Source organism: Hydra vulgaris, chromosome 03 (assembly GCF_038396675.1).
Source record: "Hydra vulgaris chromosome 03, alternate assembly HydraT2T_AEP".
Taxonomy (NCBI): domain Eukaryota; kingdom Metazoa; phylum Cnidaria; class Hydrozoa; order Anthoathecata; family Hydridae; genus Hydra; species Hydra vulgaris.
The window spans coordinates 46,957,501-46,975,000 of record NC_088922.1 but is presented as its reverse complement, the minus strand read 5'-3'; the positions used below and the strand labels follow the sequence as shown (position 1 = coordinate 46,975,000).

Below are 17,500 nucleotides of genomic sequence, written 5' to 3'. Positions count from 1 at the left end.
AGAGTTGCTACTTATCTATATAGATAAATGCAACCCATTAATAAAGTTTTCTTCTTTACATCTTGTTCTCAACTGACTTCTCATAAAAAACATATATGATTTTACAAAATTTTATTTTGACCATTGAGCAAAAGCTTTTCTTTATCTTGTTTGCCTTTACTTGTTCCTGATTCCATTCACTACTTCTACATGTCTCTTATTTACCTATGTATGGAATATTGTTTCCATATTTTGGCTGGTCTATTTAATGATGCTCTTTTTCTTCTAAACAAGGTACAATAACGCATTTTAAATATAGCTGAAGGCTCTAACTCTCTAGCTTGAGTTTCTCTCTACATTCTTAAATTCGATCAAAAAAAACTTATTATTGGACGACTCGTCATTTAATAAGTTCGCATTTATTTAATTTATTTGACATTTCATTATCTAAAAATATAGTTTCCTAAAGTTTATTTCACCGCACTTTAAGTCTTTAGAACTCTCTCCTATATTCATGTTTTTCTGATTCATACAATATACAACTTTTCAAGTTTTTATCAGTGCCTTGATCTTTTTAACAAACTTTTTTTTCTGAAAGGTCTCAAGCTTTCAAACTTGTCGAGAGTGAATTAGAATACAGAAAAAAAAGGAATAAGTAAAATAAAAAAAAATTAAAATTTATATTCTTCAAAACAAGACACACACACAATCCGCACAAAACATTTTATATTTAAAAATAAACTTTGTTAGATTGCTTCAGAAAAAAAATTTTTTTGATAAATGATTTTACAATTATTCTAGAATCAAAGTAACTTACAGTTTTAAAAATTTAAAAATAAATGAAGACCAGATGGGATAAAACGGCAGAGTCGCACTTTTTTATTTTAGAGATAATTAAATTAAAAAGTTGAATGGGTTGAATGGAAAAAGCGAACTTGAGTGATGTTCAACTTGATCTTGGAAGTCTGACTTTGTCAAGTTAGACTTCAAAAAAAACTTGAGCAATTGATGAAACGAAACAAAGAAATATCAAGATTGCACTTATTTATTCATTTATTTATTTATACGTTTGCCGATAAAAAAAAATTTACACTCGTAACTTATAAAAAATAATTACATGACTGAGGCTAGAAGAAAACAAATTTAGTCTTATCATTAGGCTCAACAAACGCGTTAATACTAAATAAAAAATAGTTTAACAATAAAATATAGTTTAAATGTATATATCTCTGATTAAATTTTATAAAAGAAAATGTAAATATATTGCATCGCGTTCAAAATTTATAGTTTTTCAAAGAATAAAATTTAAGAATTGTTTTGTAAAATAAAAAAAACAAAATTTAATAAAGTATTAAAATAACAAAAATAATATTTAAGAATTGGTTTAAAAAGAAAAAAGATATGATTTTATACAAAAAACATTTTACTGTTAAAGCAATTTATAGTTTAACTTTTTTATTTAAATTTATAATACATTTTATTGCCAATTAAGTAAAAGCAAGTAAACAGAAAAAAAATAAAAATTAAAGATTAATAAACAACGCAAAAAAAAAAAAATTTTCAAAAGAAGATTATAATTTGAAATAATAAAAAGATTTGTTGATAATAAGTTGAATAATTGTGTATTATTAATCTACACTAATTAATTAACTATTAATAATTCGTTTCAAATTTAAAGAAGCTTTATTAAAACAAGTTTAATTAATTTTCAGATAACAAACGAAATTGCTTAAGTTTTGTATTGAATTGGTTTAGAGAATAATTAGTTTTCAGCTCATTATTGAATACTATGTTCCACAGCTTTGGTCCTCGGTTTACAATAAAGAATTTATTAGCGGAATAATAATTTTTGGATTGAATATAGTTGTATTTTGAAAATCTAGTAGATTATATGTGATTAATTTTTTCAAAAACTGATTTAAATTTAAATTGCATATATATTTTTATCAAGTTTGAACATGAAAATAAGATCATGATAGAGGTTTAGTTTGATTACATTTAAGATATTAAGTTCATTAAATATTGTTTGTATGTGTGAGAATGATCTACCTTTGAAACCAAGCAATGTTCGCATAATTTAAGAAATAAATAAAAGAGAAGTAGATTTTTTTTAAACAAGATCGATTTAATAACTGCTTAGCTTTGTACACATCCTTCATCATATACTATATACTGCTTAATATATGTCAAACAACTCTCGAACTAGGGCAAGTTAGTATTTTTTATACCATAACTTTTGAGTTTCGATAAAAGGATTTGATGATTGACTGTATTGAAAGCTTTTTTTAAATAAATAAAAAGACCTAGGGTATGCTTGCCTTCATCAAACGACTTATATGTCCTGAACAAGGAAAATGATTGCATGATCGGTGGAATGGCCAGATTTGAATTCAAATTGTTTATCGTAAATGATAATATTTAATTGTTATGGTAAATAATATTACTTATATTTAAAAAAGAATAAAGCCTACTATACATAACTTGCTTTAGGGCTTTAGAAAAACAATTAAAAATTGAGATTGGACGAAAATTTGCAACATCAGAAGGGTAGCTCAATTTTAAAAGTGGAATGATTTTTGCGAATTTTAGGTTTTCTGAAAAAACGCCATATTTTAAAGAAAAATTAAAAATATGTAATAGCAGAGTTATCATGTATTTTATCGGTTTAATAACAACATTACTACTTATAGCATCGAAACCTACGCTTTTAATGGGCTTTAACAAAGAGACAGCGTCTAATACTTATTTTTCTGTAAGTTAAGGATTAGACATAACACTAATGTTGTGCGAGGTAACGTAAGACTTAAAGTGTATAAGAAGTTGCTATATTTGATGATAAAAAAGGACCTATATTTACAAAACACTGATTAAGTGTTTCGGCCACTAAGGATTTGTTTACAATACAATGTTTGTAACTTTAACATTATTCGGAAGTAAATTTCTGTATAAACATTTTTCATCAATTACCTCCATTATAATTTGCCATGTTTTTTGCGAATTAATTTTCTGTTTAATTAATTTTTAAATAAACTACTTAACAGTCAAATGGCATACATGTTATGTGGTTATCAGCAAAGCATATATGTTAAACGCATAGCTTTTATTATTTATTCTACTTATTGAAATTTCATTGAAAAAATATCTAACAAAGCTGTGTGCAAATATTAGTTACGTTGGGAGTTAGCAGAAAATTAATTAAAAACTATGACAATAGTTTTCAATACCAGGACGAACATGATTTATACTAAGAGATAGTAAACAAAATCTGAAGAAAAAAATGGTTAACAAGTTAGATTTCATCTGATATAGGACAGAAACTATTTTTTTATAATGATAAACAAGCCAGCAGTAAAACTATACATTCAAATTATGTATAAATTAGGGGCGGATTCAGCATTTCATCTTCAAAATAGTTAACCTCTAGACATCGAGCGAACTCCATACATTTATATGTTCTTACTTATGTCAAATAAAGATGCTTTGCAAAAAATTGCACCTAAGTTTGAGCTGACTTTTATTATTAAAGTGAGAGGAAGAGTGTGCCCATTTGGTTCAATATATGAAATAGAGAAAAAGTCTATATTAAAAACAATTAGTTTTAGCTAAATAAACCAATATAAATGAACCAATAAAAATAAACCAAATATACCAAAAAATAGAGCAAAATAAATTTATTTTTTGACTTCCAGTAAAAGAGAGTAAAAGAAGACAGGAAAAACTGGCCTAAATAAACTCTAATATCATAACATGAGAAAACATTTTGCATTATTGACACAAAATTATTTAACTATATTTTATAATTTTACGGAAATAAAGCAATTTTAGACTTTATATTATTAGAGTTTTGAAAAACTTAGAGGTTTTAAATACACGCTTTAGGATATTACTATTGGTACAAAACAACTTAACTTTCTTTCTCGGTTTTTATATATAGCATTTTACAATATTTTTATATACAACATGAGTGACTAAAGTTTATATTAGAAGCAAGGTCTTCTGATGATATCAGAAAACTTAAAGTTTCAGAAAAGCCAAAATAATAACAATAGTGTTGTGACAAATAATAATAAAACAAAATTTTACAAAAAAATGTGAACAATCTTACATATTAATACACCAATTTTAATAAACATAATAATAAGAATTATTTTATTTGGGCATTTTAATGTTTTTGAATGTTATTTTTATTTCACAAGATTTATTTTACCTTTAATTATAAAAACCTCATTACTTGTGAGCAAGTGGATATTAGAAGATAAAAAAGTTAATTTTCTTCCGTAATAAAAGTAATGATATTTATAGTTAAGTTTAGTAGTTAAGTTTGTCAAGTTCAAGCTTTTATTGAAGTCGATCGTAATGGCTTCAAAACCTTTTTCTTGGATTGCCTTGAGTCGAGTTTTTTTTTCTTTTTTTGTTATAAAAGGTTTCTGCTTGTCTTAGACTTTTTTCTTAGACTTTTCTTAGACTTTTCTTAGTCTTTTTCTAATAGGATTTTTAGATCGCAAGATTAAGTTGTTCATTGTCAGAATTATAAGTCTGACAATGAACAACTTACTAAGACTATCTAAAAAAGTAAGTTCTTTAGAAGCTATTTGCTTATCATTTCATCACATTTTGAATAGGAGTCTTGGTCTTGGCTTTCCATATGAAATATTAAAATAATTGCTAAAACTTTTCTGAAAGTTTTATAAGAAATCTGCAGATCTGAATACTGGTCATTAACTCCACTGGCAAATAGATGCGTCAACTTTTTAACAATGAAAAGCAATATACTCTTCCTCTGAAGGCAGAAATTTAATTTTTTATTCATTTTACAATACTTTTTTTATTCTTTTTACCATACAAAGCCTATGAGGTCTGTTATTATATTTTCCTTTTTTATTCATTGGTGGCTCCCCCTGAAGAGAAAAGAAAAATATTTAATAAAAAATAAATAAATAAAACATTTTAGTGTTGTGGTATAATTTTGAGGTCTTTGCTTATTGCTTTACTAACATTAATAAAACGTTTTCAACCCACGACTCCTATAAATACCTTTAATGACTTGCCCAAGAGATAGTTTAATCCTAAATATTATATTAAACCTATTTTTATAAAATACATTTGGGCTAGGTCCTAAAATTTAGAATATTTAAAGCTTTGCAGACCTACCTGTAGTTGACAGGCTCCATTTTATTGCCTCTACTCTGCCTTTCTCGATACTAATGATTGAAAGAAATGCATTGAAGCGCACTTCTTCTAGCTAATTTGTTTGCATTTACAAAATCCTTTTATTTTTAGCTGTTATTATTCGATTTTATTTACTTTTTTTTCGTGTTGGCCTTCTTGCGACATCGCACACTGTTATAAGCCTAGAAAAAAAAGAAGCTTGTAAATCTTTAGAAGACACCCCAGTAAATATTGAACAGTTGGTAAGTAGTTGGCCCGATCCTAATAACCAACTATTAGCTACAGTTGGGCCAACAGTTAGCTATTTATTTGGTACCGTGAAAAAAATGTAACGCTTTCACCAACACTTAGCCAATTGTTTTATAAACTGTTGGTACCATTAACAGCCAAACAGTAATAAAACAGTAGGTATCATTAACGGCCAAACAGTAATAAAACAGTTGGTACCATTACCATTGCCCAACTATATGATTTTTTTCGCGATTTTTTAAATTCGTTTTTGCACATTAACTGAAAGTGTAAATGTTATAAATGTTTACAACTATCTTTACAACTTGACGGGATGGTGAAAAATGAGTTACACATTTGAAATCAAAATAAGAAATGCTATACAAAAAACAAATTGTTTGTTAGGCACCAGAATTTTTTTTTTCTGTTGACTTGTGTAATAATCATACAGTAACTAACATTGTAATAATAACAGTGGTAATAACAATAACAACTACAACTATAATAATAACAGTAGAAATTTACAACAGCATCAATAATAAAAAATAGCATAAGCAACCCCTAATACGAGTTATGAGTTATTAAATCATTAAAAACAAAAACACATTAATTACTTGATATATTATCTAAAAAATTAAATGCAAGTTTATCTATAAATAATATTTTAACTTTGATTCCCAATGAGCAATGTTATTACTTATAGTTAACGACACAAAGACCGCATTAACATCAGTTAAGTTCTTTTTAAAATCACTACACAGGTACCAGAAAAAGAAAGTCAATTAAGCCGGCAAAAAGCTAAAAAAAGAAATGAAAAAAGAAATTACAATTTTTAATTAAAAAGTATTATTTGCATTTTTTGTTACTAGTTTTAGGATAATAATATTACAGAAAATATATAAAATAAAAAAACAGCCATAACAGCCAAGGCCTATCAACACAAAACACATTACCAATAGCGCATAGCATAAAATAATTTGAGCACACATTACTGTGTCTCCAGAGTAATTAAAAAGAAACGATTATAAAAAGGCTAGACAACACAATGTAGTAACACTGGCAAATAACACCACAACTCAATAAGTTATTTTATCAAATAAAATACTTGAACTAAAAAGATTTTATTTATTACAATATTTGAACAATCGAGAAACAATTATACTTAAACAATTTGAACAATTATGTTATAAAATAGCAAGCACCTTGTAAAATATTTCTTATAAGTGTTCATTTTCAACTGTGGTCTTAAGAAATAGGAAGAGCTCAGTAATTACATACGTTTTATTAATTCTCCTTCTCGTCTAAGAGAGAGAGGGAGAGACAGAATGAGTTTCCAAAGCAGCATCTTAAAAAAAGTGAAAAAACACGCTGTAAATAGTAGTAACTGGTTTTATTATGCCACCAGTAAACAAATTTATTTTTACCTTGATTTAATTTCAAGCATTTCTTATTTAAGCTCCAGCTTCTATCTAATTGATGACTAATGATTAATAGAGTAAATTTTACATCATATTATATTTAAAAAATTAAAATCACGTTTCAACAGGAAGCAAACTAATCAAGTGATGACAAAGGCAACTCAAAAAAAAAAGGATTTTGTTATGTTTGAAATTATAAAAAAATATTAAAATCATTTAAACTTAAAACTGTTCTTGTTACTATAAATAGCAAAATTCATATTTTGCTTTGTTCTAAATTGTCTAAAGTAAAATCAAACTAACAGTATTTAACACTGCTTGACACTGAATTCTGGCAAGTAAGTTTTCTGCTCTCTGAGCAGCATTTCTTACATTTCAACAACGATTAATTTCATCTTGAATAGATCTATATCTTTCACTTGACAGCAACTATTTTTATGTTGCCTATTAGCATTTAATTAATAACTTTTTTGAGCCTATTATTATCCACTTCAATTTAACTATTATCATTAAACACAATACCAGTAGTATTACAACTGAATAATAAAAATGTTACAACTGAATAATAAAAAAATGTAAAAGAATCTTACAAATTATGATCTTTCCTATATTTAAAAATATATTCAAACTTAAAACTTATTTAAATCCATATCTTTTTATGTTTATATACATAAATCGTTTATCAAAAAAATTAAACAATATTTATTTACATCAATTATTTTTAATTTAACAAAGCATCTAGACTACAATGCACAAAATTTTTTAAGTAGGTAATCAACAATTTACTGACTGTAATCTGTTGATCACTTTCGTGTCAACATATTACTGTCAGTTTTCCATTTTAAATACATAAAATATATATCTAATTTAAAATAAATCCAATATGAAATTTAAAAAAATTTATAAACTTGCTCAAATCAGTACCAGTTATACTGTGTGAAATGACTAAAAAACACTTTAGTTTATTCCAATTGTACTAAAAAGTAGCTTTTAGCTCTTTCCAATTGTACTAAAAAGTAGCTTTTAGCTCTTTCCAATTGCACTAAAAAATAAAACAAAGCTTGCTTAGCTTAGTTGCCTGGTTCTTAAGAATCTGAATACAAATAAGAAAAAAACCGAGAACAAACAAACATTTATTTATTAAAACTACTATATTTAAACAAATTAAATAAAACAAAGAACAACATCCATTCTCATTAATGGGTAAGAAAAATTTTCAGCTAAAATTTGCCTGCAGACCTTACTTGTGAAACCATGTAAGTAAGAAACACATTCAGAAAAGCCTAAAAACTACTTAAAAATGATATATATAACATTGAAGTTTAGACGTTAACTGGAATAATTAAAAGAAGATGCTTTTACAAAATTCATACAAATTTACAATACCTTTTTCTATATCGAATAAATCCTTCATATGATAAATCTAAAACAAAAAAATGTAACAAATAAGTGAGTACAAAGAAAAACATCATAAATGAATCAAAAATTGATGTATCAATAGATTATTGTCAATAACAATAAGGGCATAAAAGTATCGTTTAGGGAAGTGCTAAAAATAATACCATATAAGCTATACCTATATTTATAGATACGTTCCATCTCAGACACAAAATGCGTACATATAAATTATTATATTATAACATATGTAACATATATATATATATGTGACATATAAATATATATAAATAAATACATATATATATAAATATATATATATATATATATATATGTATGTAAATTTATATATATATATATATATATATATATATATATATATATATATATATATATATATATATATATATATATATATATATATATATATATATATATATAGATAGATAGATAGATAGATAGATAGATAGATAGATAGATAGATAGATAGATAGATAGATAGATAGATAGAAAGATATATAGATATACCGAGGAAAAAAAGTTCTATAGAATTTCTATAAACTTTCGGAACAAATAGCCTATATAAATTATAAAGAAATGCTATAAAATTTTTATATAATGTCTATTAATTTTTATAGAATTTCGCCTAAAAGTTTTTTTTCTATAAAATAAAAGTAGAAAAAAAAGTTCTGTTGGAATTTCTATAGATATTAAGAGAGGTTCTATATAAATACTCTAAATTCTATATATATATATATATATATATATATATATATATATATATATATATATATATATATATATATATATATATATATATATATATATATATATATATATATATATGTATATATATATATATATATATATATATATATATATATATAAATATATATATTTATATATATGTTTATATATATATGTTTATATATATATAAATATATATATAAAATATATATATATATATATATATATATATATATATATATATATATATATATATTCACATACAGAAAAACACACGTAAACATTCGACTATATACGCACATATACATTTTAGCTGTATTTTAACTCCTTATAATAATTAAAATAGAGCTAAAATGTCTAATACAAATATAGCAATGGTGTGATCATAAAATTAAATTAAAAATTTTAACAAATGTCAAAATTTATATATTAATGTGTAATTAACGGATAAAAGTAAAACATTTGTACTTACTGGCATAACGGTTATATTAAAAGGTGAATGAGAGTTTGAGTTAAAAAGTTAAGTTAAAAGGTAAGAAAGCGTTTGAAAGCAAAAAAATAATAAATTGCTTTTAATTAAACTCACTTTTTTCACTTTGACCACGCGACTTAACATTTGCATAGAATATAATTAAAATACGTTTATGAAACTTACAGGAAGTTTTTTCGATTCAAAAACACGCGGAATACGGTTGGTTATGGTTGGCACGGAATGCCAACAGTTAGTCAACTATAGCCAATACTGGACTGTATTAAACTTAGCAAATAAAAATGACTTATCATTTTCTGTTACAATTTTAAAACAATTGAATCTTGTGCATTTGCATTCTGGCCCAGTTGTTTGATTTGAAAGTTTTTATTTTGTTTTTAGTTTTTCTTTTAACCTATACGTTCCAAAGTACGCCATTTGAGATTTTTAAATATATTTATATATTTTGCTCTAAAACTCAAAAACGAATGGTCTCATTGCATTTATAATTTTCAGTCTAAAATAATGGTCCATAGCGGTCCGAAAAACAATAACTTAACATGTTTTTATAATAAACTTTCCTTTTATTTTTATTTGAAAACCAGTTACATATGACTTTCTGCGGTCACTGATTGACGCAATCCCAAGTTAGAAACACTTTTGATGAGCTCAAATAAGTAAGAATAATGGTTTTAAGGATAAATAACTGATTTCTAATGATTGTTTATATATTTTTATCTGTTTATTATAACCTTAGAAAAATAATTTAGGCCTATGATTTGAAACCTAAAATGTTATTTACACTTCTTATCAACCTTGTTTTATAGGCATTATTTATGTATAACTATATGTAAAATGTATTAATGAACATGTAATTTAGCTATAGTTATTTAAAGCTCAAGTATTCTATTCAAATGTATTTTCATGTTCTTAGTGTCGATATATTTTCAAAGCATCAAGGTATGTTGTTGGTTTTTTTAATTATTTACTCATAGTTTTACTAAAACTATGAGAAATATTTAAGAAAAACTACAAATTCTTTAAAATGTGAAAAAATAAAAGTGCTATTAGTATATATTTTATTTAAGTATATATAAATATGCTAATGGGATGTTGAAAAAATTTATTTTGATTACCTACATAAATGTTTCTGCCTGTTTTTTTCTCAAAAAGTATCGCTTTATTACAAAAAGTGCAATATAAAATACTTCGTAAAAAAAAAAAGGTTATAATATCAACGCTATATAAATATTATGATAGGTATGATCTCAATCTATATAATTTATGTAAATATACTCATTTGCCTTTCAGAAAAACTTTGCTTAAACATCTAGGCATTACGGTAACATAGAAAAATTTTATTTTTAGTATACCTACAACATTAGCTGAAAATACTTTGCGCTGAATGGTCAAACCTATAAAATTGAGCGGAGTCTAAAAATTGATCTTTCAATTTTTTTTTTTTTTTTTTTTGGTTTGTTCGTAAGTCTGACATGTTCACCAAATTCCGTTATTTTTGATGATGAATTCCTTAATCAGGTGACGTAAAATATCGTATGAATTTAGTGATTAACTTTTATCTTTAAAGTAGACAATGGAGAATGCATCTTTTTCCATGAGACAGGGTTTTTTATTATTATTATTCCATGGTGTATTACTACTTTTTTACTTAAAAATAGTTTAGCATATACTATCTATAACTATATATAAAAAAGTGGCTAGACTGATTTAATTGAGCCCACATATTACATGTTCGTTACTCCAAAATGTGAAGAAAAAAAAATGAAAAAAGTTAAATTTTTTTAAATGAACTTTGATTTCCTTTAGTATACACAACTTTTCTTAAATATTTTTAAGATAGGCCTAAAGAGATGTAAAAATTTTGTAAAGTCTTGCTTCAATATATAATTATACATTAGAAAATATAAAATTTAACCTCTACTTTAATGTTTAAAATCCAAATTTAACTTGTAAAGTATAATATTCCAAAACATTACATATAAAGTACTCAAAAAGACGAGTTAAGTTCTCTACAGATGTCTACCTATAATAATTTTTCTACTTCCTTGCAAATATTTGTATTTTAATTAAAAATTAAAGATATTTTGTAATATATTACCCTTAATGCATGAACTATATATGTAGTCAAAACATACAGATAACATAGCGTAACATAGCAAGAGATAATTGTAGAATACTAGAAGCAAGAAATAAGAAGTAGTTTATACAGATTTAAGTTAACAACTTTAGTTTTCAATTCTAGCGTATACTCATATACAACACTTTGATTTTTGAATTTTGAACTTTTAATTCTAGCAAATACTTATATACATATACTTTCATACAATACTTTGATTTTCTACGACATAAATGGTTGCTGTTATAATCAACAACACAGTTAAAAAGTTGTTTTCCATATTCTGGTTGATCAGAGTAGTGCTTTTATCTTCCCCAATGAACACTAAATTTTGAATTTAATTGCTTGTTCACTTAAGTTTCCGATTCAAGATGCTTTAACATAACTTTTTTAAGGTGGTAGAAGGCAGCATGAACCTTTGATGTGTCTGATATTGGTAAAATTAGAAAAGATATTTGAACTTTTGAATTTTATTTCTAAAACTTTCCTTTAGCGTTGTTTCAAAACATGAGGAAACAACTTCTTCAAATGTCTTAAAGTTTCAATAAAACAAAAGACTTCATCAGCTCAGGCTTTTTCTGCCATACTTTGAAGAACGTCAATATTTTTTAAAACTTTATGGCAATCATTCCACTGTTAACGCAACAACATAAAAAGGATGCAAGGATGCTTGCTTGAATGCGATTGAATTCCACAAATATTATTCGCCTTTTTTAAATCAAATGAAATGTAAAATGTCATGTCATTCAATTGAATAATATTCATCAATGATTTGACATTCTTCTACGTTTCAGGCAGATTTTTCAACAATAGCAGATTTGAGGTGACATTTAACACCTAAGTCGAGATATTGAATCTGTTAGCATATGACGTTTTATTTGTTGAGAACTACTTATTTCGAAACTATTTTCAGTTGTTTTAATAACAGCCAGACTCATTTTCAAAATTGACACTCCTACATCAATTCCAAGTTTGACAAAATGGCTGTAGCTATAATTTCTGTCCAATAACACCTTGTTAGTAAAATCTTTCAAATTTTTGCACTGAATAAAATGCTTTTGTTATTCAGTTTCCCCCATCATTTGTTGCAAAATTGACATCTGTGTTCTAAAAAAAAATCTTGCAATATTTTTCTCGCAGCATTAAACTTTTCCTTAAAAGCTTTTTCAACAAGTGGAATTTATGTGGTTTTGTTGAGAGTTGACGCAAGTTTTGTAGTTCCTGTATAAGATAGCTCAGTATATAGTTGCACGTTTAACAACATTAGTGCTGTAAGTATAAGGCTTTTTAATTTTAATGCAGGTTGTGGGACTAAAAACACATAATATGATCTTAAAATAACTTTTAAAGTGGGATATTATAATGTGTAATGAAATAAATTAATAATAAATATTAAATGTAAAGTACAATTGTCACTGCTAAGTGCTGTTAAACTTGAAGTTTTTTAAATTATAAAAAAAGTATAACTATCTGGTATTACTGGAAGTAATCTTCCAACTTTTGCTGAGCAAGACTTTTTCCTCGGGAGGAAAATCTTTTGCTTTTATCACAGCAGATGCAATTTGCTCTACTTCAACTTGACCAAAAAATTCAAATTTCGGCGTCTTGTTGCAATCGTTCAGAAATGATAGGAACCTCAGGGTAAATTTGACAAACAATGCGAACGTCTTTTTTCTGTTGATAGAAAGGAAAGATTTTAGGCTTGTAAAATGAGCTATCTTTAGAACTTATTCTTTGTATCTTTGATCCTAAAGGATGGTTTTCATTAAATTTAAGCGTTCCAATTTGGTAAACAAGACACCGACATGCATTAGAAGTTCGTGTCAAAGGCTTCATAACTGTCGTAAAGAAATTGTAGAGACGACAATAAATACGTACTATTACCTGCATCTTTTTTTATAAAATAATGGGACATGAGTTGCAAATATCATGTGAAACTCGTTCATCTGCATGATTTGTCACAAATTTTTGAATTCTTGCAATAAAAAAGTCATTTAAATATGTCACCTTTTCCCATTCATAACAAACATACAGAGCTTCTACAGCCTTTGTGACTTTCCGCTTCATTTGGCATTTGTAATTAATTTCATCAATTTGTTTTTTAATTTTAAAGCTGATTATTTTCAGTATAAGATTTTATCTTCAGTATTAGATTTTATCAAAAAAATATTCTTTTTGAACGTTTATGATTCACATTAAATATTAATCCATCTACCGCAGTTACTGATTGTTTAAATCAAATTGGTTTAAGGGTTGAACTAAAAAAAGATCAGGTACTTTAAATTATTCTATAAAGAGAAGGGGGCAAATACATTAGGGTAATTTCTTAAAAAGGCTGAAAAGTTTTGTTGTCATATATTATTTTACATTAGAAAAAATAAGATTTAACTTTTACCTTAATGTTCAATACCCAAATTTAACTTGTTCAAAAATAAAACATTTTAAAACATCACATCTAAAGTACTTAAATTGACGAGTTATGTTTTTTACAGATGTCTACTTAAAATAATTTTTTTACTTCCTTGCAAATATTTGCATTTTAATCGAAAATTAAAAACTTTTTGTAACATATTATCTTAAATGCATAAACTATATATGGAGCCAAAAATTTACAGATACCATAGCATGACATAGCATGAGATAACTGTGGAATACTAGAGACAAGAAATAAATAGTATTTTATACAAATTTAGGTTAACAATTTTAGTTTTTAAAGGTATCATATACTTTTATGCAATAATTACCACAACCTAATGTCACTTATTTTAAAATTACAAAATCATCAACTCTTTCAAACTCTATTGTAATTAACATAAATAAATATATATTTTTTATTTTTATTTACACTTAACATCAGTTAGTAATACACAAATTACAACAGTAAACAATTTTGTAAAAACGTCAAAATTTTACGCCATTTTTACAAAATTATCTCAATTTATTTCCTTTTTTAACCCTATCTAAAAAAAACATTAAAAAAAAAAGAGCTTTTCTAAAGCAAATCAAAATTCAAAAAAATTTAATTTTTTTTAATTAACAACTATGTAACAAATAGAACCCCTCAAATTGAGAGAGTTATAAATTTCATGGTCACCATTACTGATCACTTAGAGTTTTGTTGATGAAATTTGAAACATATAAAAGAGCTTCAATTTACTATAAAATAACGTACTTTTTTTAGAAAAATAGTTTTTGCTTGGCCAGGGTCAAGCAAAAACTATTTTTCAAGGTGCAAAAATTTGTTGGGGTAATTATTTCCCCAATATTGCCGTGTCTTTTTTAAATCATCCTCATTCAATATCATTATAAAGATATACAAGTTTTGATTTTATTCCAATGCTTAGAGTTTATATATTTCGAACACCGAAAATCCAAAAATCACCTGTTAAAATTCTAAATCGATTGAAAAATTGTATTGAAAGCAAGGCTTCCACACCATAAAGCAACCGGTTTAAAAACTCGTCAAAAAAGAAGCCTTGCATTGGCTAAAAATTATGGAAGTATGTCAGTATCATTCAGGAAGAAAGTTTTGTGGACTAACAAGCCAAATTTTTATTATGTGAAAGTATAGAGAAAAAACTGAAGAATTCACACTCAGTTGCATTCGAGGAACCGTAAAATTTAGGAAAGGCCTTGTTATGGTCTGGGGATCAATGGCTCGGAACGCAGCAGGAAAACTAGATCTTTTATGGAGTTTTGGACTCAGAGGTTTATGTTAACATTATCGATAAAAATTTTCTGGACTTAACTAAAAAACTACGGTTAGTAAAGGATTTTATCTTCTGAGAAGAAGAAAAGCCTAAACCTACGTTTAAGAAGACAAAGGAGTTTTTTTAGTCAGAAGAAGATCTCAATTCTATCGAACACATTTGGGCAAAACTGGATCAAAAGTTAGACACACGGTGACTAAAAAGGACAAAAGAGCTGAATATCATTCTACAAGAAGCTTGGACTAATATCGGTCAAGATAAGAGAAAGAAATAAGTTAAATCAATGCCATGTAGACTTTAAGAAGTGATAAATACTAAAAGCGGTTTAAATTGACATAAAAAATATCAAAAAATATTTACTTGTAAAATATTAAATATTTTATAAATATAAATATTTTATCCTTTAAAGCTTAGGCTGGATACTTATTTAATACGAAAAAGTAGTACAGTTTAAATGTCTCGTTAGTTTTTTTGCAACTATAAATAACTATTGTAATTTATTTTTTGCTTATTGATTTCTTAATTAACTTGACTTTTAGAATAATTATACATTTTTTTTATAATAAAAGTAATTTTTTTCTTATATAACCTGTCAATATATATATATATATATATATATATATATATATATATATATATATATATATATATATATATATATATATATATATATATATATATATATATACATATACATATATATATATATATATATATATATATATATATATATATATATATATATATATATATATATATATATACATATATATATATATATATATATATATATATATATATATATATATAATATACATATACATATATATATATATATATATATATATATATATATATATATATATATATATATACATATATATATATATATATATATATATACATATATATATATATATATATATATATATATATATATATATATATATATATATGTATGTATATACATATATATGTATATATATATATATATATATATATATATATATATATATATATATATATATATATATATATATACATATAAGTTTTTTTATCTTATAAAATATATTTAGATTCTATAATTGGTTTAGTCAATCTAATTATGAATCTTTAAAACTTAATCAAGAAAAAAGAAGTAAATGGAAAAAAGGTGTTTCAAATGAACTAGAACAACAACATACTCAATTTGATTTACAAAAAAAGCGGATGCAAACTATGAAAAGTCTGATGAAAGAAAATCTTGAAATAACAAAAGAAGTTGCAGTCATCCTAAAGACAGAAGAAAAAAACAAATACAAAGGATCAACTGGATAATATTTTAAATTTCTTCAAAATTCAAATGTTGTTTTTTATTAATTTTTTTTTATTTTAAAAATTTTTTCATTACACAACTTATATTATTACGTATTTTAGAAACCACCAATGAAGCTTAATTATGCAGACATACTTTTTGAATAGCTTTATTTTTTCGTTGAACATATTATGTTAATTGAATAGTTTTTCTTTTCTTTGGTTTATTTTTGTTATTTACTAGATGCATTAAGAATAAAATAAATGATAAAATAAATGTCTCGCTTTATGTGACTCTTTCTTGCCAGAATACATTTTCACACAGATTGTAAATTCAATTTTTTATTGTTTGATAAAGATTAAATAATCATTTGTAGCTTAATGATGGTAAAGATATAGTTGATGTCATCAATAAAATCTAACATTAACTAAATTTTTTAATATCTTATTTATTTTTATAACGAATTTACATTGAGAATCAATGCAGTTTAGGTGTAAATAATCAACCAGAAATCAATCAAACAGAAAATGTCAATTATTATAGTGAATTCAGGATAAACCAGTCATACTAATTTTTCAATCACTGATTGATAAATTTAAATAAAACTGAAACCAGCTAATGTTCGATTTTGTTGATGTCATCAACAAAATCTAACATTAAATAAATTTTTTAATATCTTATTTATTTTTATAACGAATTTATATTGAGAATCAATGCAGTTTAGGTGTAAATAATCAACCAGAAATCAATCAAACAGAAAATGTCAATTATTATAGTGAATTCAGGATAAACCAGTCATACTAATTTTTCAATCACTGATTGATAAATTTAAATAAAACTGAAACCAGCTAATGTTAGATTTTGTTGATGTCATCAACAAAATCTAACATTAAATAAATTTTTTAATATCTTATTTATTTTTATAACGAATTTATATTGAGAATCAATGCAGTT

The 17,500-nt window shown here is 24.8% G+C and overlaps 1 protein-coding gene across 18 annotated transcripts in view; it reads left to right on the top strand.

Annotated features, from left to right (window-relative positions):
* The window catches only part of LOC136078211 (transient receptor potential cation channel subfamily A member 1-like), a 200,470-nt gene extending 183,648 nt beyond the window's left edge, over positions 1–16,822 (top strand). For all 18 annotated transcript variants that reach the window (XM_065793442.1, XM_065793447.1, XM_065793448.1 and 15 more), the window contains one exon: positions 16,329–16,822. In XM_065793442.1, coding sequence (XP_065649514.1) covers positions 16,329–16,569 — 241 coding nt within the window. In that variant the 3' untranslated portion in view covers positions 16,570–16,822. The remainder of the gene's footprint in view (positions 1–16,328) is intronic.
* Positions 16,823–17,500: the final 678 nt, after the last annotated feature.